Here is a 20,329-nt window from a genome sequence, read left to right on the forward strand (position 1 = left end):
GGCTGGCCTTGAACTCAGAAATCCGCCTGCCTCTGCCTCCCGAGTGCTGGGATTAAAGGCGTGCGCCCCACGCCCGGCCTGGCCTTGAAGTCTTAAAAGGTCTTTGTATAGTTTTTTTTAAGGAAAAGTTAGTTAAAGAATAGTTGCCACTATATTAATTTCTAACATTAGTTAATATAAACAATATTAATCCTTTTAATTTACATTCAAATCCTATACAGTTACTTTTCTGGAGAGAAGATTAAGCTATGTCTATTCTATCATGCTTGCAAAACTAAACACTAATGACAAACTAAGGACACTGGTGCCCAAATGACACAGCTCACTCACAATGCTCACAATGTCCTGGTCTGTGGATATGCAGGGGCTCTAGCTGTCATGGATCTCACTTACTGATGCAGAAAGGCTGACTATGTAGGTCTATTTTGTTATGTACATTGTGTGTGTGTGCATGTGTGTGCGTGTGTGTGCGCGAGTGTGTGAGTGGTCATTCATGGAGAAGGCAGGAGAGAAAAAATGATGCCCCTAAGGTATGCTGGCACACTTACTATGCGTGGTCTCACTCAGTGATACACACAGTAGGAACAAGACTGTGTCCTGACTACAGACAGACAGCTCAGGGGACACAAGCACATTCACTGCTTTGTCATTGTTACCTGATGGTGTGGTGGTAAAACTTGAGGAGGTTAGAAATTTTATATAACAACACTGCCCCAGGTTCAGCAAGTATTACTTGTTCAATTCGAACCTATGAAAACATGAAGAAAACCTTAAACATTCCTTAAAAGTACACCTTTTCTTCATTAATGATGGGATATATAGACACATCATAAAAATGCTCAAGAGACAATTTCATTGCTGTAGCAATCACAAAATGCTTTCTAAAGAAATTCTGCATATTAAGTCATAAGATAACCAGTCTAATACAAACTGTTAAAAGCGACTCAGCATGTGTAGCACTCGGCTTACACAAGTAATAACAACTACAGCAGGCCACTTTGAGGTTCAGCACCGCTGTCTCTGCATCATCAAACATGGTCTTTTTAAACCGTAAGGACGCTAACTGTAGACAGGTTTTCCTGGGCAGATGAATGTTTAACACCAACTCAGTAATCCTGCCTCTGCCTTACGGAATCTAGAGACAACAAGACATTCATATTCTTACTCTCTTTAGAAAGAACATGGGAACAGTGGAAGGGTAGAGACAGGCAGAAAGGGACAGAGGGAAGGAGGGAAGACAGGGTGACAAAAGCCCACCGCTAACAGCCCAGAGCTCAAGGGAAAGCAACCCGGAGTCACAGCAGCGACAGCTGAACAGTGGAGAGTGACAAATAGCACACAAGGAAACATCCTTTCTCCCAGAGGCCACAGAAGATACCAGCCATTCAGCAAACCAAGTCTTAGAAAATACACGACGCCTGTTACAAGAGAAAAATAAACTAGGCGACTAAGACTGCCATGGCTGTGGTTAGAATGGAGCTGGTGGTGGAGGACAAGACCCCGGCCAGCAGAGAACAGCCAGGAAGCTCATGGTGCAGCTCTGACATCCAAGTACTCAGTGAATCATGGTCCTTACAAAGGGGTGAAGGAGGCACAGGCCTCCTTCATGTGCTCAAAGGGCACATGAGCTGCAGGCAATCTAACAGCAGCAAAGCCGGGACACAGGGTGGGGAGTGCGTCCTGTTAATGCCAGAGCAAGGGTGGGGGGAGAGAGAGATGAAGGGAGAGAGGAGGGAGGGAGGGAAGGGAGGGAGGGAGGGAGGGGGAGAGAAAGAGATAGAGAGAGAGAGAGAGAGAGAAGAGGAGAAGAGAGGAGAGAGAGAGAGATGAAGGGAGGAAGAGGAAAGGAGGGAGAGAGGGAGGGGAGACGGAGGGAAGGAGAGAGGGAGAGGGAGGAGGGAAGAGATGGTGGAAAAGGCGGGGAGGAAGGGGATGCTGACAAGCTCCCTCCGTGCTGCTGGCATCTGTCTAGGCACACACAAGGCCCAGTCCAAGCCACGTGCCAAGCGGCTCCATTTCCCACACTTCTTTTCTCGGTGTTCCCGTCTGTTTTCACAGAATGTACAATTTATAGAGGTCAGGGACACAGGCACATTAAAGATTTTATTAGAAGAAACAGAACACTTATGAGAAGGGCGGGCTGTAACTCCTGGACTTGAGGAAGGCAGGTCAAATTCTGGTGCCTCTGTTTATTATTCTGCTTTGTAAGTGATGCTGACAAGAGAGCATCCTACATACAATGGAATAAACTTAGACCACACATTTCTAAAAAAAAAAAAAAAGAAATCAAAAACAAAACACAAAAACCCTGGAAATAAACAGTGCTAGCTAGTCTTTACAGAAGCTAGGGTAATTCTGGAAAAGGGCACGTCAAATGAGAAAATCTCCCCACCAGATTAGCTTGTGAACAAACCTCTGGTACGGTTTTTGGTTGATGACTAATGTGGGAAGGCTCAGCTCTCTGTGGGCTGTGACATCTATGAGCAGGTAGTCCTGGAATTTATAACAAGGCAGACTCAGCAAGCCAGAGTGAGCAAGCCAGTAAGCAGCCCCTCCATGGCCTCTGCCTCAACTCCTGCCTCTAGTTTCCAGTTTGAGTTCCTCTCCTGACTTTCCAAAGAGACTGTGATGTAAGTGGGAAGAAGTCTGTGGCAGATGCGAACTCTGGGAACCACGTGCCACCTCTGCCTCACTTGACCCTTGAGACAGGCCCACGTGAGCATACTGCAGCACAGCAGAGTTCAGCACTGGGACAAGGCTGAAATGAGGTCTGGACCTGCTGACTCCAAATCCTGTCCTGGCATGGCAAGTAGTTTAGCAGCAACAGGGACAGGTAAATATGTTCATATTTGGATTAATCATTATATATTAGTATGAAAACAACATCACTCATTGATTTTACTGAGCTCCTAAGAATGAGCCAATACTTTGGGGTCAGATCCCTGACACACAGAGAAACCAGAGCCTTTACCTTTAGAGGCCGACACACACCCTCGGTGATATGCCCAACGACTTCTTGCATATTTTCTTTAACACCTAAAATTAAGTACAACATAATCATGCTTTCCCAAGTTACACCTGACTCTATAAGCTTTAAGAACCACTCAGCAGAAACACCTATGAGGAATTCCATGAATGGCATTTAAAATAAACAGCAACCCTTTGTTAGGCTAGGTGTCTTTAGGACAGTACAAGTTGTAGTTTTTGATCCATGTCTGATGGTGTCGGTGACTGGCATGTGTCTACAAATGTTGACAACTCATGTGAATGATGTTAACATTTTTGTGAGGCCCCCGAATATGACCTGAGAACTGGAGGAGGTCTCATAAGTGCAGCATGTGTCTCTGAGAGCGCCTCACTCTGAGAGCAGAAGGCTGAGAACTGACACTGCAACCCAAGGAAAGGCTGACACTGCTCATACTATTACCAGGCAGGACACACTTTAAAGGTTGGCGGACAGGCGACCACTTTCATTTTCAGAGTGAGGCTTAGAATTTCACCTATTTTATCTTCAAGCTTCTAAACATTGTCTCTCATATAGACTTCTCTGAAGACTTCTTGGAGGAAGCACATTTCTTCTTTCTTTTTTCCTTTGGGGAGGGGGCATGGCCAACTATGTAGCTCTGGCTAGCCTAGAGCTCACTACATGTAGATCAGGCTAGCCTCAAACTCACAGAAATCCACCAGCCTCTTCTTCCTGAGTGCGGGGAGTAAAGGCACGTGCCACTGTGCTCCGTCTGGAAATGCATTCTTTTACACCTGGGTGATAAGGATAGTAACAGAAGAAAAAAGTGCAGACTTTGGCTGGCACGATGGCTCAGGCCCATAATTCCAGCACTCAGAAGGATAAGACAGGAGTGACAGTTTGAGGCCAGTCTGGGATACACAGTTAGTCCATGTAAGACCATGTCTCACACAAACAAAAACTGCAAACTTTGTACCAATCTAAGACATATGCTGCATCAAATCTCAGAACTGAAGAGCTGAGTCTATGACCACAGTAATGTATGTCCACACTATGCCAGCCAGTCAGACAATTCCAGGAATAGTATTTCTCTCTACTTTCTATCAAAATCAAAACACCCTCAACCTACACACTAACCCCCAGGTTCTAAAACAAGTCTCCTGTAATGGCTGTTCTCATAGACTTGACTGGATTTTACAACTGCTCAAGACACAAACACTCTGTTATATCTGCGAGGGCACTTCCAGTGTGGTTTAGGTGAGGCAGGCTTCTCTAGGTGCGGACAGGGCTCAAACTGACTCCAGTGGGGAAAGGAACAGAGTGTCCAGTGCACACAAGCTCATCTCTCTGCTTCTGACTGTGGATGACCATGATGCAGCAACTGCATCATCATCGCTCTACTTCCAGACTGCGGACCACTATGACCAACCACCTCCCACTCCTGCTCCTATGCCTTCTCTGCATGAGCAACACTCAGCCATTCACTGCATCCTTGCCTCTGAGCCTGATGCTGAGGGTCTAAGCCAATGTATGCCTGGCACTCCAGCCACATCTTACCAGAAGGCAGCAGGGCACTGGAAGACAGGCAGACCCTAAACTTGAATGGCCAAGCAGTAGATGAAAGCACAGAAATCTAGTAAGTAAAATGGTCAGGGGGTGGGGTCTCTAAGGATAACAAGATGCTCATGTGGCATCTAAGTGTGAAGTGTTTATCTCTGTGAAGACAGCAAGGGAAACACAGAAGCCATGTGCACTCACCCTGTGCAGTTACATGCTTTAAGAGAGCTTCCAGATGTTCCTTCTCAGAGGCAGTAGCTTGATGGAGCCATGCCAGCATGTCTCCCACATACCTAAAGAAAACCACCTATTAGTAAAGACGCTCCGGGGGAAAGAGCCTAATTCTCTCCTAGTGTCAATCACTATACCTCAGCGGGTCATGGGAGTGCATTTCAATGGGCCTAGGTGTACCTCCTGGCCCTCCTCTTGTAAGAGCATCAATGAACCCACGAACAACAGTGCTTCGTCGGGCCGTTCCAAATTCATCTAAGGTATACCTAGAAGAAACACATGATGTGAGAAATACCTATTTCCCCTAACAGACACTTCAGTCTACCGGTATCTAAGATGAGCAAGACAGGAGAGCTTTATTAGGCACACCCTCCTCGACAAGTACTATCTTGCAACTAAAAGTTGTAAGTCATTTTAACATGTTGAAAATTCAATCAAAAGGTACAAATTTTGCTCCTTCAAAGAAGGAATGCTTTGGACCAAGAGCAAAGGCAGCGCAGCAGTGGCGGCAGTGGTGTCAGTGGTGGAGACAGCTGGCCTGATCCCATAGTGGCTAAGCATGGTGCTCTGAGCACACACCTAGTTCTCAGAGCTCGTTAGAATGCTGCAGCCCAAATACCAAGGCCTTTGATTCATATTAAAAATTAATTCTCCTTCTGTTACTCTCACTTAGCATCCAAAACAGATCCTAAATTGCTGATTGTTGAAAGCTTATTTTGACTCAAATGAGACATATTAGTTGTTCAGTACATTTATTAACTGGCTATGTATGCACAGCAAGTATCTTTTACATTAGAAGTTATTCATCATTGATGAAGATGGGGGAAATTTTCTATGGTGGAGGAACGGAAGTGACAGAGAAGGAAAGCTATGAAGCAGCGTGCAGGGGGATCTGGGTTAAGTGTGTGTGGATGGATGGGATCTGTTCTTGTATCCTAATATACCTGCCATCCTTTATGCCCTTTTTATATTCCATACACAGCAAAAGTTTTTTTTTTTTTTTTTACACTGTAGCTGTCTTCAGACACTCCAGAAGAGGGCGCCAGATCTCGTTACGGATGGTTGTGAGCCACCATGTGGTTGCTGGGATTTGAACTCTGGACCTTCAGAAGAGCAGTCGGGTGCTCTTACCCACTGAGCCATCTCACCAGCCCAAGTTTTAATAACATAAAGTCAGCAGATTCCATACCACCAATTTTTAAATCCCTGAACAGTATTCTACCAGCCTAAATATTAAAAATGAATTCAATAACTAGTGAACAAAATTTACCAAAGTTTCCTCAAGATGTGTAAAAGAATCACTTTCTTAGGCTCCACAGCTTTCTGGATTATTTATAGCTATGAGGAAACCTCCAACAATGTCAGAGCATTTCTGGGGGCTCTTCCTGGTCACATTATTCCCAACTGTGAGGGAAGAGAGTGGAGTGACAGACAGTGGGAGTTAGGAACACGGACCTCTCCTGTGTTGAGATCTCTGCAGATACATTGGGGCAGAGGGAGGGGAAGTGCAGGGGTCAGACAAAGCTTTGCTCTGCTGCACAATGTCTTCCATTTGCTTTCTATATTTTAAGACAAACTAGAGCCAAAACTTCACTTCCATCATACCCTGAAACCACTCAGTGCTCAGAAGGAACATGTGTATCAGGCCTGGGGAACACTGAGATTTAACCTGTACAAGAATGTGAAAGTCTCACTTAACATTAAGGTCAATCCTCTTGCAGGATAAATATAATTTAGGAAAAATCAGCACGAAGCAGAAAGAACCTTCAACCATCTCTAGACATGGAACATCTTTCTTAGAGACAAATGAAAACTAAATAGGACTTTCCCAACAAAGGCCAAAAATTCAAAACGTAGCTTTTATAAGACTGAATGTTCAAAATACATAAATATTCTAACCTTCTGTTCCAAAAGCAAATCAAAAGGAAAGAATACTGCAGAATCTCCTTTTTAGAATGCAACACAAACCCATAAAGCAAAATAAAGCATCAGTTTTGTACAAGTTCTACCTCCTGAGGGAGGTAACGTATACTCTTCAGGAGAAAGGGTTAGCAATATGTTTTAATGGTGGCACACGCCTTTAATCCCAGCACTTGGGAGGCGGAGGCAGGTGGATTTCTGAGTTCGAGGCCAGCCTGGTCTACAGAATGAGTTCGAGGACAGCCAGGGCTACACAGAGAAACCCTGTCTCGGGAAAAAAAAAAGTGTCCATTTATACTCAGCTTTAAAAGCAGTATGTGTGCACAGCTGCTCGGGTTCCATTTCTGCTGCTGTGATAAAAACACTCTGACCTACAGCAAATCTGGAGAGAAACGACTTGATTTTAGCTCACAGTCTGCCACTTCTGAGAAGTCAAGGCAGGAACCTGAAGGAGTTCACACCACACCACACCACACCACAGTTGAGTGGGAAGATGCACCTACTGCTGCCTCATTCGATGCTTTAGCTCAGCAAGCATTCTTCCCTCTTACTCTGCTCACACTCAGTCCATTTGGTGCCACCACATGCAGATGGCCTCCTATGGCTGTTAGCAGTCAGGACAATGCCCCCTCACCCCGGCAGACTCACAGCCAGAGCCAGCATGATGTGGGTAATTCCACTCTGGGGCTCTCTTTCCAGGTGGCCCCAGGTTGTGTTAACAATGGAAAGGTAGTGATTGGTACAGTGGTCATTAACAGAGCACATTAGCATACAGTTGAAACTACTAAGAAACACAAACCAGGCCACATTCTCAAGGACTTCAGCTGACATGTTCTTGTGCATGGTATTTATTCACTTGAAAGGGCTACACACTGCTTAGATGAGGTTCCTACACTGCCACCTGCTGTTAACAGGAAACTTAACTCAGATGAAGTTCAGACACTGCACAGGCTGTAACAGGAAACATCCTACAGCTGACACAGGCACTGAGCAATGATTCCTTAAGAAAAGGCAGTTTTCCCTTTCTCAGCATTCACCATAGCCTAATGAGTAGTGCCTGAGACCTACCTTCCTCAACCTCCAACATTGCTTACAGCTGTCCAGGTTCTATCACTCTTGGTGGGCCGTGCTCTGCAGAGCAAGTCTACGTTTCTTTTCTCTTCCTCTACTGTCCTTGTTGGCTTACAGACCCCTGCTTAGGCTGCAGTCTCGGCCTGTCTCTTAGGCTGCAGTCTCAGTCTGTCTCTGCACTGGTTAGAAATGTCTTACATTCAGTGACATGCTCAGCATGAATTAGGCACCTGTGAAATGAGCCCTCCATGGCCCTGGGAAACAGGCACCATTACCAACCTCACTGCAACTAGAAACAAAGGTGCATAGAGGGCGAAGGGCTCCTTCAGGATATCTGACTCAAGAATTGACTCTGAAAGCGCAGTACCTGCTGCCTGGGGAGATGGCTCATCGAAAGAGGACCTGCCACACAACCACAAGGATCTAGGCTCAGGCCTCCAGTTCTCATGTAAAAAGCTGGGCATGGCAGTTAACACCTTACATCACAGTACTGAGGAAGGAGAAACAGAGAATTCCTGCAGCTCACTGGCCAGCTGGTCTTGCTGAATGTGTGAGCTCTAGAGTAAGTGAGGGATCCCATCTCACAAAACAACAATTATAGTAGCAGCAACAACAACAACAACAATAATAATAATGATAAACAAAGTTCAGTGGTAAGACACCCAACATTGACCTAAGACATAAATCAATCTAGGTGCCCATCAACAGATGATTTGGTACATATGTAGCACAAAGCATTAATAACCACAAAGATGTATGAAACCTTTTCCTTTGCAAAAAAATGGATGGAACCAGAGATGTCATTTTAAGCAAAATAAGCCAGACAGATAGCCAAGTTTAGCAAACTGTAAAAATAATCCCCCACCTCTAAAAACCCTTCCTCTGAACCAAGGTCTGCTAGGAACTGAAGGGGCAAAGGAAGTAGGACAGACAGATGTCCCTGGTATACAGGGAGTGCCTGTCTGGGAGTCCGCAGTGAGGCACTGAAAACCTTAGCCTCTGAACAAGGGCAGACTGCAGCTCACACAGCACTCGCTTAGAATCAAGTACACGTGTCCAGGAACCACAGACTGTGGCAATCACTGCCAGTGCTAGCAACTGCAAGGGGACTGCAGAGCTGCTCTTCAGCAGTCAGCACCGGCTCGTCCGTGCACAGCCAGTTCACCCCTCCCCAAACAATTCACATCTTCACACCCACGACTCCCTCCAAGTAGAATATTCTGCTCCCTGCAAGAAAACACCTCTTCAACCCGGGTGGGGCTCACTGTACACGTTTCCCTGAGGAAGTGCACCCTGATGGACATCCTCCTCACCTATCACAGGACACTTGGGCCACCTGGGACATGGCATTCAGACCATCAAGGACTCATCCTATTAAAACAGGCTTGTGCCGGGCGGTGGTGGCACACGCCTTTAATCCCAGCACTTGGGAGGCAGAGACAGGCGGATTTCTGAGTTTGAGGCCAGCCTGGTCTACAAAGTGAGTTCCAGGATAGCCAGGACTATATGGAGAAACCCTGACTCGAAAAAACCAAAAAAAAAAAAAAAAAAAAACCCAAAAACAGGCTTGTTTCTACTATGTTTCGAGGTTAAAGGAGCTGAAGGAAGCGTCTGACTGTAATATGTAGGTGCAAGCTGCACGAGGCTCTTACTGCACACAGCTGGCCTGGCCCAGCATTCGTGGTCTGTGATGGAATCATGGAAGCATGGATGAAAGGGGACCCTCAGGGGTGGCTCTGAATGAACCCCTGGTGGTCCCCAGAGCATCAACACCTGCTGTTCTCACAGCAGCTTTTACTCTGCTCCAGAGCTTTATAAATGCACGGACTTTTGTAAAATACAGAGTTTAAAAATCAACAAGTTAAATGCATATGGTCCCCACCCAAACAATTAGTCTGATGATCTTAGCTGGTAGTTACAAGATCAGAGACCTGAACCTTAAAAAAAATGCCTGGCTGTAAATATTCTCTTGTCTTCTCAGAGAAACTATATTATAATATCTCTACATGGTCATCTTCTTCCACGGCTGTGTTGCTGTAGGGATTTTAGTGATGTACAATCCCAAAGGAGTTGATGAGATGGCAAAGTGACTAAGCCACTCAGCTGCCACATAACCAAGAGACAATTGTACTGCAGGGACACCCTGTTCTTCCCTTTATTACACACAGTGTTCAAATAACCTGGTGCTCCAACGACACACACTGAGTGAAGCTCACTGAGCAGCAGTTGGGCACGAGTGCCATAAGTCAAGGTAGTAACAGAAGGCATAGCAGCAGCACGGCTTACTTGTATAAGACAGGCCTGTCTTGCAGGGCTTCCATGGCCTGGGATAACACGGCAGACACATCACAGGACTCCTGAGTCAGTGCTCTGCACTCGCCTGCAAGACAATCAGCACTGTAACTCCGGCAGTCTGCTCACAATGCCCGCCCTTTCCCTCCACAGCAACCACTATTTTACCTTATGCCTCAGTTTCTCCTACCAAGTGCCTGCAAATCCCCTATGTTCAAAGAACTGAGGACTTGCTGACTGAGATGCTGAGGCACCTAAACATGGCTCTGCCATCTCGGAGAGCCATGGCTGCACAGCTGGCCAACAGTAGCTTACAAGTTCAGGGAGCACAGAGACCGGAGGCAATGCCCCATCACTGAGGAAGTACAGTCCAGCCACAAGGATAAGACAAACATGGGAAAAGTTGTATCACAAAAGAGCAGCATGTCAATGCGTGCTAACTATCCCAGTGGCCGCCTTTCAGTGACAGTCACTGTGCCACAGTGGGGGTAGACCGCTCCAGGGGCGCATGGAACCTCGTGCTGTCTTGAAGACTAAGACTTGGATGCAGACAGAGAAAGAACAGTCCACATGAGAGCAGACTGTATAAACAGTAAGAGAGGTAGAAAAACAAGGAGACTCGACCTTAAACCAACAAAAGAGCAGGCATCCAGTACACAGTAGCAGCCAGCTAACTGGATTAACTCCAGCGCTTGCACCAGTCAGCTGTGCTTACTACCAACTAACTACACACTCACACTCCACTCAATGTAACTGCCTTCCCCAGTTTAACATGTTATTTTGCAAACACCAGTCTATCTTACAGGACCACCAGGACCTGAATCAACACTGGAGACACCCATGGGACTTTTGGGTCTAGGAAAAGTAAGCTATGAAGATGCCACAACTCAACTTCCTGAGACCTGTGAATTACTGCCTTACGTGGCAAAAGGAACATGGCAGATGGTGTGAAAGTAAAAGACCTTGCTATTAGAGCACGTTCCCAAACTGCCTAAGTAAGTTCAGGGTAATCACCAGCCCTAACATAGAAGAGGATGCCATTAACAAGCCAGAAGCAGGAAACAGGGAAATGAAAGACGGGAGGGAACTGGCCAGCTATGTGGGCTGTGAGGATGGAAGAAGACAACGATGAAGATGGATCACATGACTAAGCAAGTAGTGAGAACACTAATGACAGCCAGCAAGGAAAACTCAAGACTTCATTCTTGCAAATGCAAGCAGCCAACCAGTCCAACACACAGACTGAGGAAGGAGAGAAACTACCTCAACAGGGCTTTTCCACACTGTAATGTTAGCACGGTGAGAACCGCGCCTGACTTCTGACGAGACTGCCAATATGACACCCTCATCACTGCATCTCAGTTCGCGGTAATTTACCACAGTTCACCATTCGTCACATTACAGCCACATAAACAGCAAGTGCTGCCCTCATTGATTTATTCAGGACACAAGTGTCATCTTTGCTGTTTTCCTTTAGAGCAGAGACAGCGTCTTCATTTATCCCCCTCCCGAGCAATGTTCCTGATAAACACACAAACATGGTATGTGAACATGCAAAGTTTGCTCAGCTGTGTAAAAAGCATCAGAGACAACAGAGAGGCGGCTCGGCAGCTAAGAGAGCATGCTGCTTAGCTTCCAGCACCCGTGTCGGGAGGAGGCTCATGGCCACCTGTGCCCACCTCCTGGGGTCCCACACCCCACCTGGCCTCTGTGGCACACACACTCACGTGCATACAAACACCTTGTAAGAAATCAAATAAAGGCCAGGTGAAGTTTTAAGAATTCAATATTAACATACATGGAAAAGTGACTTACTTTGAGCCCAGCGGTAAAGTCTCTCATAAGCAGTTTCCTGAAGCAAGGCCATCTGTTCCATAATCTGCAAACTTAAGTGGAGATTAAAAAGTGTTACAATGCAGACTTTAGTCAACACTTGTACCTAAGGATTTACTCAGGGTTAATTACATAACAATTTAGCCCTTACTAACTTTTTATCACTTTATGGAATTTTTTTCAGCAATTTGTTTACAATTAAGTTGTAATTCCATCAGCTAATTCCCACTAGTTTTTTGTTTTCCGTCAAGCACACGAGGCGATACACTTCCAATTTCCCAAAGGCTAATGAAGATTACATTCCTATTTCCAAGACCATCATTTCAGAAGCCGGAGTGACTCTAATGTTTACAATGCAAGCACCACTGCAGCTAGCTCTCCAAGCGCCTACTCACCCTGCCGTCTGCTGGTTGGTTCGCAAAAGAACCTTGACGTCATTATGAATCTGTTTCACTCTTCCCAATGCCTTGAAAAAGTCCTTTAAAATTAAAAGTGTCATTAAAAAACCAAACAAACCTGTGTTTTCAGGAAAAAGTACACTACTCTGAATTAAAAGATCACTACAAAGGTGAAACAAAATTGTATTCTATTCTGTTCTATTCTATTCTATTCCAATGAAGTCTTACAGATTTCATCTGCATTTATAGAAGGCATAATAGGTATTTCTTCTCATTTTAAGCCTGCCATTAATCTAGTGCCCACAATGTAACAAATACTATGCTGGCTGCCTGTAATAGGAAATGTGTAAAGACTAAGTCCCCGTCCTCAGCAAGCACACGGCCGAGTGAAAGGACTGCAGTCCTGGACTGCAAGCCTTATGTCTCTGCTACATCTGCACTCCAAGTGCATTCCTGCTCCCTCACCAGTAGGAGAGACTGGGAGATGCTTATCAAACAGGCGGGACTCTGGGCAGGAAGAATATACCGGAGCCTTAAGGGTTAAGAGACCGAAAGAGTCCTTTCTGGACAAATTGCATAACTTCAAGGAAAAAGAAGAAGAAATAGCATTTAAGAGGCTTTATAGGTCTGTCACTCAGTCTGCAAAGTGTGGCAAAGCATAAAAGAGAGAGAGAAATAAGCAAATTCCAATTTAAGCAGGATAAAGTTATAAAAGAAAAAATAAACAATGTATTATTATTTATCCTAATGAAAACAGGAATAAGGAAAACAACATATATGCATGGTTTATACTGAGAGATGGTATAACAGGCTAAATCTTTGTATTCTATGTCAGAAATATCCTATGTAGATCAGGCTGGCCTCAAACACCAGAGATCTGCCTAACTTTGCCTCCTACATGCTGGAATTAATGGCAGGTGTGTGCCACCACGCCAGACTGAACAACTTTGAAATAAAACCCCAAATTAATTAAAATATGTGCTTTAATTTCAAATTTAGAAATATTTTCACACTATCACTTCTTAGATGTGAAAATTCAGCTTTTAAAATCGCATCTTCCTTGTAGCATCTGTAATTGCTACACTCTAAGTGATCCTGGCAGACAAGAATGTACCTCAGTAACGGGGCCTCCTCTTGTACCCCGGAGGAGACTCATTTCATCCGAAGTCAGCTGGAACTTGGACAAAAAGGCATCCACAACCTGCGCTCTAATCTCTAGTCTTTGGCTGTAACAGGAAGAAATATGAAGTACATCATGCTTCTGCACCTCTACAAAGTAAATACCCGACATAGTGTCTTAGAGAACAGAGCAAAACTGTGAAAGCTGCTCTCTCTACAAGAAAGCCTCGTTTCCATCTCAGATGATGCAGGATCAGCAGCAGCATGCAGGACTCCTAAATAGCTGCTATTGCTCTGCCCTGCATATCTGCACACAGAAAAAGGTATTGTTCATAGGTAAAGGAAGAAATATCTTCACAAATGGCAGCTGCACCAATTGACAGTCTTTTACAAAGGGTATTTTCCAAGACAGAAATACACTCTTGATTTCAAGCAATTTCTCTTACTTATTAACATATCCTGACCTCAAAGTTTTCACACAAAACACACAGCAAACAAAAAATTAGTTCTGTTCATTTTTACTTTATGTTACAAAGAGATAATGAGAATATAAATAAAAAAAGCTATGTCTCTAATTAAAATATGTGCCTACATTTCAAATTTAGGCAAAGGCAGTCAGATCTCTGGGGTTTGAGGCCAGTCTGATCTACAGAGAATATTTCAAATAAAGAAGACAAAGATTTAGCCTGTAATAACACCTTTGGTCTTCCCCATTTGTGGTGGCTATTCTTGGCTGTCAACTTGTCCACATTTGGAATTAACTAAACCCCAAATGTCTGACTACGCCTATGGGGGATTTTTTTCCTAATTAAATCATTTGAAATGGGGAGACTCGCTTCCAATTCAAATCTTTGTGGTGGGAAGATAGACCCTTAAACCAGATCCTTTAAGGCGGGAAGATGCAGCTTTAATCTGGACACCTTGTGCTGATGTAAAGCCTATATAAAGGACATGTTAGAAGGAAGCTCTTTCTCCCTCTTTGCCTAATTGCTCCAGCCTTCACTACCAAGTCCATTCCTTCACTATCATTAGAGACTGCTTATTCATGATTCCAGGGTATACTGACAACCAGCTGAGACATTCAGCCTTGTGAATGGAATAACTACTGGATTCTTGGACCTTCCATTCATAGACAGCTATTGTTGATTAGCTGGACCCCAGCCTGTAAGGCATTCTAATAAATCTCTTTTCCATAGAGACAGAGATTCATTTTATAAGTTCTGTTACTCTAGAGATCCCTAATATACCACCCTTTCTACTTGACAATAAGAACAGTATTATAAACTATTCAATCTGGATGTTAGAGATAGGCTATCTGGCAATTAGGAAAAGGAACTCTCTAGAGTAAAAGGCAGTCTGCAGTGACCAGGGGACTGGAAGAGTCTTCATCTAAATGCCAACACTGCCTGAGCTCCCTATGTAGCCACTCAGCACGCCAGTGTCTGACCCCTAGATCTGTATACATCCTGGGTATAGCAGGCAGGGCACAGTGACACATGCCTGTGATTACAACACTTGCCACCTGCGAGGCAGGGAAACAGGAGGACTGCAAATCTGAGGCTGGGATATATCTGTGGCAGAGACTTTACCCAACACATAAGAGTAGCAATATTCTACACTGAAAACATTCTGTCGAGAATTAACAAAGATAAGTATTATAATTATAGTCATGGCAAGGTATATCTGCCTTGTGTTGCTTATATCTTTAGGCTGAAGACTTTAAATTCACAAAGCAAATATCTCTGTGATGAAAAACACAAGATCCTAAAAGGGAAACAAAATCCAGGTATTTACTTGAACCAATCATGTAACCCCTAATGAATTCTACATAGAGCTGACAGGTATATGTCATCTAATGGACTTTAATTGTCAGATAAAGGGCCAACCATCATTATACAGGTTTAAAAGTCATTACAAAACTTCATAAAATTCCTTGAACAGAAACTAACCATTTTATTAACAACCTTTTTCGGAGCTGTCTTTAGATTCATCTTGAGCACCAATTACCAGGCACAAAGACCTGCTCTCCTTGGTTTCATTAGTTAAAGTGGTGCCCCTGCAGTCTTCACTGACCATACATCCTATCACTACAACTGATTCCAAATACCAGATACCCTCTATTCCCAAACAAAGGAATCTCTTACACCAAGAACCAGGCATAATGCCCCTAATGACTGTTTCCATGCTGAAGTTGCCCATTAATAGCTTAGGCGCCTGTGTGCTCTGTGAGCCTTGAATCACATTCTACATTACTTCCATTTTGACTTGGTATATTTACCGCTTTCCACTTAATCTGCATTAATGAAGAGATGACTTACTTTTCCGCTTGCAGCTTAGTGGTCTTTACTATTAAATCTTGAGTCTGTTCTTTTGCTGCCTAAAATTGTAAAAACACCCAACATCAGTATACATCAGTATCCAACTTCATTATATTTCATAAAGCTAATATCCCCACGTCTTGAAGTTCAGACAAACGGCAAGGAGCTCAAAAAGGCCCAAGAAATTGGCACAGACGTTTCCCGGCTCATGAGCTCCCCTTCTAACAAGTGTCCCCTCTGAGTGCTGAAGCTCCAAGGCCAGCAGGACCGGCTGCCCTGCAGTCAAGCGGCAGCACTGGGGAGCATGCTGAGGCAAGAACATGGCTCTCGCTGTGCTTGGGTGAGTTGCAGGCTATAAAACCTCTAAATGGGGCCGTAAATTATGTCACTGGTATCTAGGGGTACCGGTTTCAACAGCGCAGCTGATGGGAATCAAGTCTCAGAGCCAGATAACACAGGACCTGAAGAACAGGTGCTGGAGACATAGACTTGGTTGTTCCTGCCCAAGTTTCATACCAAGAAATGCTCTCCTGCCCCCTTTTAAGCCATTACCAAAAAAACCACAAGTGAAATTTGGTGAACAACAACAAGCTATCCGAAGATTAGCCAGTCATCTATGAATCAGTTCCCAAGAAAGCACAAGTGACCCAACAAAAATCTCAAAACCCCAAACTATAGAATACGACAAATCAGGCGCCAGCAGCCGGTGGACGGACTCAATGGAGAAAGGCCAAACCTGGTAGAGAAACACAAGGGCTCTCATGTTTTGCGCTCTTCTGAAAACAGTAACACTTGTAATATGAGCTCCCTACACATCATTACATTACATGTCAGGTGTTCATACACTTTTGAAGCCTCACTTTTTCCAGGGGCTACCTTAGAATCCAGCCACTGTAAGGTACCTGTAAGCGACTTGTCATGTCCTGACAACAGCTGCTCATGGCCTGTACATCTTCATTGATGCTTTCAAGTTCCTGAAAGGGGAAAAAGTAACATCGACTACTGTACACAGCATAAAGGAAAATGTCATTTTTACGCCACATCCCACAATTTTTGTTGTGTGTTGCATTAAGATACTGGTCCATTTATTTTAGAAGGTATATGAAAACAAAACAAAACAAAATAAAAAACTTAAACAAATGAGTATCTGTTTACATATCTTAAGAACTTAAGAATAACCATATAGTTAAGAAGTATAGTAGCTAGGCCTAATTATTCCAATTTATATGTACTTCAAATTTATATTTATATGTAAAATTATATGTGTATGTGTGTGTGTTCTAGCTGTTAATTTCTAAGAAGGAAAAGATCTTAGAACAAAACAGTAAATGTACAACATGTGCAGGACAGTCAAGAGGCCTCCAAACAAAGTGACAGGGAGACAGTTCAGCTAACCCTGGACAGGGGGTTAGATTAGCAGCTGAGATGAACCAGTGCTTTTCAAAGATACCTACATAAAGTTAGAAGTCATAAACTAACATGCTCAGTGCCCCATCATTTCTTTTAAAAATTACTTTTATTTTCAAAATATAGGAAAGCAATTCAATGCAACAGGATGATGCTACTGTTGAGTGATGCTAGGCAGGTAGTCTACCACCTGAGCTACACGCACAGCCCTATTTATAAAGTCTTCATCTTAACTCTTACTCAATCACCTCCCTGTGCTCCCTGAGCAAGCCTACTGGCTACAGAACATCACGGGCCACTATAAGGAACGATTTCTTACAGACTTCGACACTGTAAATCCTCATGCACTCCATCCGACCCCAGCAAGCATCAACTCGGGGCCATTCCTGCTTCTCCTGTCTGCCTGCTTCCCTATCCATGTTTCCTCTCTCCTTATAAACCGAGTTATTCTCGGGCAATTCCAAATGTAATTTTATCCACGTACTTACCTCTCCTCACGTCACTCAGAAAACCAAGTGTTCCTCTCCACCCCTGAGATTATTAGCCTTCAATCAACGAGACCTAGTAACTTTAGAACTCTCGCTAAAACCATGTTTATCACTTCCATCTGATTTCTACATTAATACGTCAGTATATAGCAACATTAACAACGTAATATTAATAGTCATGAAATATTACACAGTAAAGAAAGCACAACCTAATAAATAACACTGATCTTTATCCTATGGTTGAATAAACCACAGTCAAGCATGTTGAATTGCTATTCATGTTGAAGTAATCACCTTGACCTGGAACCTATCTACCTTAGGAGCTGACAAAACTAACCCAGTACTAATCACTTTCCAGTGAAGGAGTGATCACCTCAGGAGTGCACTAAATGAGGTAATATCTCCTCTGGAAAGCCACTGACAAAATGTGATTATTTTTATTAAGAAAATACAATTCTTAACATAATATCTCAAAATAAATATTGTAAGTTTTTAATAGAGATAAAGAATTTAGAAATGACAATAATTCAAACAAAAGCTTTTAATTTGGCTTCTAGTTGACCATTATCAGATAACATTGCAATTTAATTAAAAAAAAAAATCAAAACACCAAACATATAGCTCTCCATAAACATTAAAAGAAGTTACATACCTCCTTCACGTCTTTGAAGATGTTTACAAACTCTTCATTGATGGCTAAGCTTCTGCGTTCAATATCACCACGTAAATTTCTTCGAGTCCGCAAACTATTTTCAACAAAAAAGGCTGAAAGGGCCTTGAGAGCTTCCAACATCTCCTGCCGAAGTGACAACAAGGAACATCATTGGGGCTGACTCTTCAGTAGTTTCCTGATATCCAGCCAAAACTCAATAAAATTATTTTCAATTGACTTATTTCCACTAAATTACTCAAAAAGTAATATCTGACTTAATAAGCAGTAAATATACTTCCAGGACACAATTAACAGTATACTTACATATAATTATATATGTAAGTGTAATACACAGCAGAATTGCTTTGGACTTTAATATATTTGTTAATTTTTAAAAGAAGGTAATTCCCGTTTTTCATTTGACTTTATTTTACATCCTGACCAGTTTCCCTTCCCCTACTCTCCTCCCAGTCCCTCTCCCCTCCCTCCATTCCTCCTCCATTTCTGAGAAGGCAATTCTTTATGTAGTATATGTTCTGAGAGACTGTAAGTGAATTGTCAAAGTGTAGAAAGTTATAGCACCAACTATCATGAGATAAAAATATGTACATTTATACTGGTTTGGTGCAAAAGAAACTGATTTTAGAATGTCAATTATAAATCAACAGCTCAAACACCTTTATTAATTAAAACAGAAACCTTTACAAAGGACACATTTTTGCCCATGAGTTCTGGATTCTGTGAACTCTTAGGGAGCTTCCAGTTGTTTGTGAACGTGTTTCTTCCTGCACAAAGTTGTCAAGATGCTTGAAGAAGTGAGAGCCAACTGGTAAGAAGTCAGATAAATGCAGGCAAAACTTTATAGCTCGAGTCACTCAAATTGCAAAGAGTGGCTTGTGTGCCTGGCAGTTGGGAGTGCTGGAGAAACGGGTCTACTATGTTGATCAGTCCTTGCAGCAGGGTTTGAAGTACTGTGGTTCACTGGGATTCAGAAAGTTTTATTCATCAGACCCGCAGCAAACTTCTCAAATCAGCGACCATGATGTTTTTGTTTTGTTTTGTTTTGTTTTTTTCTCGTTATGTTTTGTGGACCTAAGGTCCGCTTTGAGAAGCGCTTTGTATTTTCTTCTTGATGCTAACACTGGGTTTGTCATCCCAAGCTGTCCTACTCGGTATGGCTTTTGGTAGCATGTCACAACCCTATCTAGCCCAGGGCTTTATTTATAACTCAGCATGTTAATGTTCTGTTTTTGACACACAGGAGTCAAATTCTTGTTGACAGCTTATTTTCACTTACTTTATCTTTACCCACGTCTTTACGGCTCCCACCTTACTGTATTCTTTTGTGCCACGTAGGCACAGCCCCTATACCTGGCTACTCAAAGCTGTAGGGGAGACAGGCCAGCTCTGATAAGAGCCGCGAAGTACTGCTCTAGACGGTTAAGGGGAGGGCGTGCGGGAAGGAGTTCAAGTAAAGGACACAGCAAGAGCGCAAGGGCAGGGCACAGCTACCCCAAAAAGCGCTTCCCTGCGCCTAGGACAGCAGCAGCTTCTGCCCGAGACCGGGGGTCCGCCCCGCCCCCTCCGATTACCTTGTCATTTTCTAGCCGTGTCTCCAGGATCTTGTGCAGCTTACGCGACAGCGGATTGTTGGGCTGCGCGGGGGTCGCACCTGCCCCATTACTGAAGCCACTGGCGGCCCCGGAGGCGGGGACCGCAGCTACCTCCCCGCTGGCGTCAGCCATCGCCAACAGACCCGGCGTAACGGAAGCACTGCGCTTGTGCACTCACTCGCGCATGCGCACACCTGGCCGCGCATGCGCACCGCGACCCGAGACGCTCTACCTGCCCGGTTTACTTTAAAATCCTGGGAGGCGAGGACAGGCTCAGAAGAGATTGGAGGTTGTCTACAAAGTGAGTTCCAGGACAGCCAGGGCTATACAGAGAAACCCTGTCTCGAAAAACCAGAAAAAAAAAAAAAAAAAAAAAAAAAAAAAAAAAAACCAACGACAACAACAAAAAAGAGATTGGAGGTTGTAAAAGAGACTTCAGGAATCTGAATCTTGAGGGAAAAAAAG

The 20,329-nt window shown here is 43.8% G+C and overlaps 1 protein-coding gene across 1 annotated transcript in view; it reads right to left on the reverse strand.

The window, feature by feature from the left end:
* Window positions 1-20,038, reverse strand: part of Cog6 (component of oligomeric golgi complex 6) — a 34,463-nt gene extending 14,425 nt beyond the window's left edge. Inside the window, exons 1-12 of the mRNA XM_021158642.2 lie at window positions 19,844-20,038; window positions 18,252-18,395; window positions 16,607-16,678; window positions 15,705-15,763; window positions 13,382-13,493; window positions 12,265-12,347; window positions 11,852-11,922; window positions 10,031-10,124; window positions 4,891-5,019; window positions 4,724-4,815; window positions 2,972-3,036; window positions 657-748 (exon numbers count right to left, since the gene is read on the reverse strand). Of these exons, the coding sequence (XP_021014301.1) occupies window positions 657-748; window positions 2,972-3,036; window positions 4,724-4,815; window positions 4,891-5,019; window positions 10,031-10,124; window positions 11,852-11,922; window positions 12,265-12,347; window positions 13,382-13,493; window positions 15,705-15,763; window positions 16,607-16,678; window positions 18,252-18,395; window positions 19,844-19,996 (1,166 nt within the window). The 5' untranslated portion in view covers window positions 19,997-20,038. The remainder of the gene's footprint in view (window positions 1-656; window positions 749-2,971; window positions 3,037-4,723; window positions 4,816-4,890; window positions 5,020-10,030; window positions 10,125-11,851; window positions 11,923-12,264; window positions 12,348-13,381; window positions 13,494-15,704; window positions 15,764-16,606; window positions 16,679-18,251; window positions 18,396-19,843) is intronic.
* Between the last annotated feature and the right edge of the window lie 291 nt (window positions 20,039-20,329).

The sequence above is a fragment of the Mus caroli genome, chromosome 3 (assembly GCF_900094665.2).
Source record: "Mus caroli chromosome 3, CAROLI_EIJ_v1.1, whole genome shotgun sequence".
Classification (NCBI taxonomy): Eukaryota; Metazoa; Chordata; class Mammalia; order Rodentia; family Muridae; genus Mus; species Mus caroli.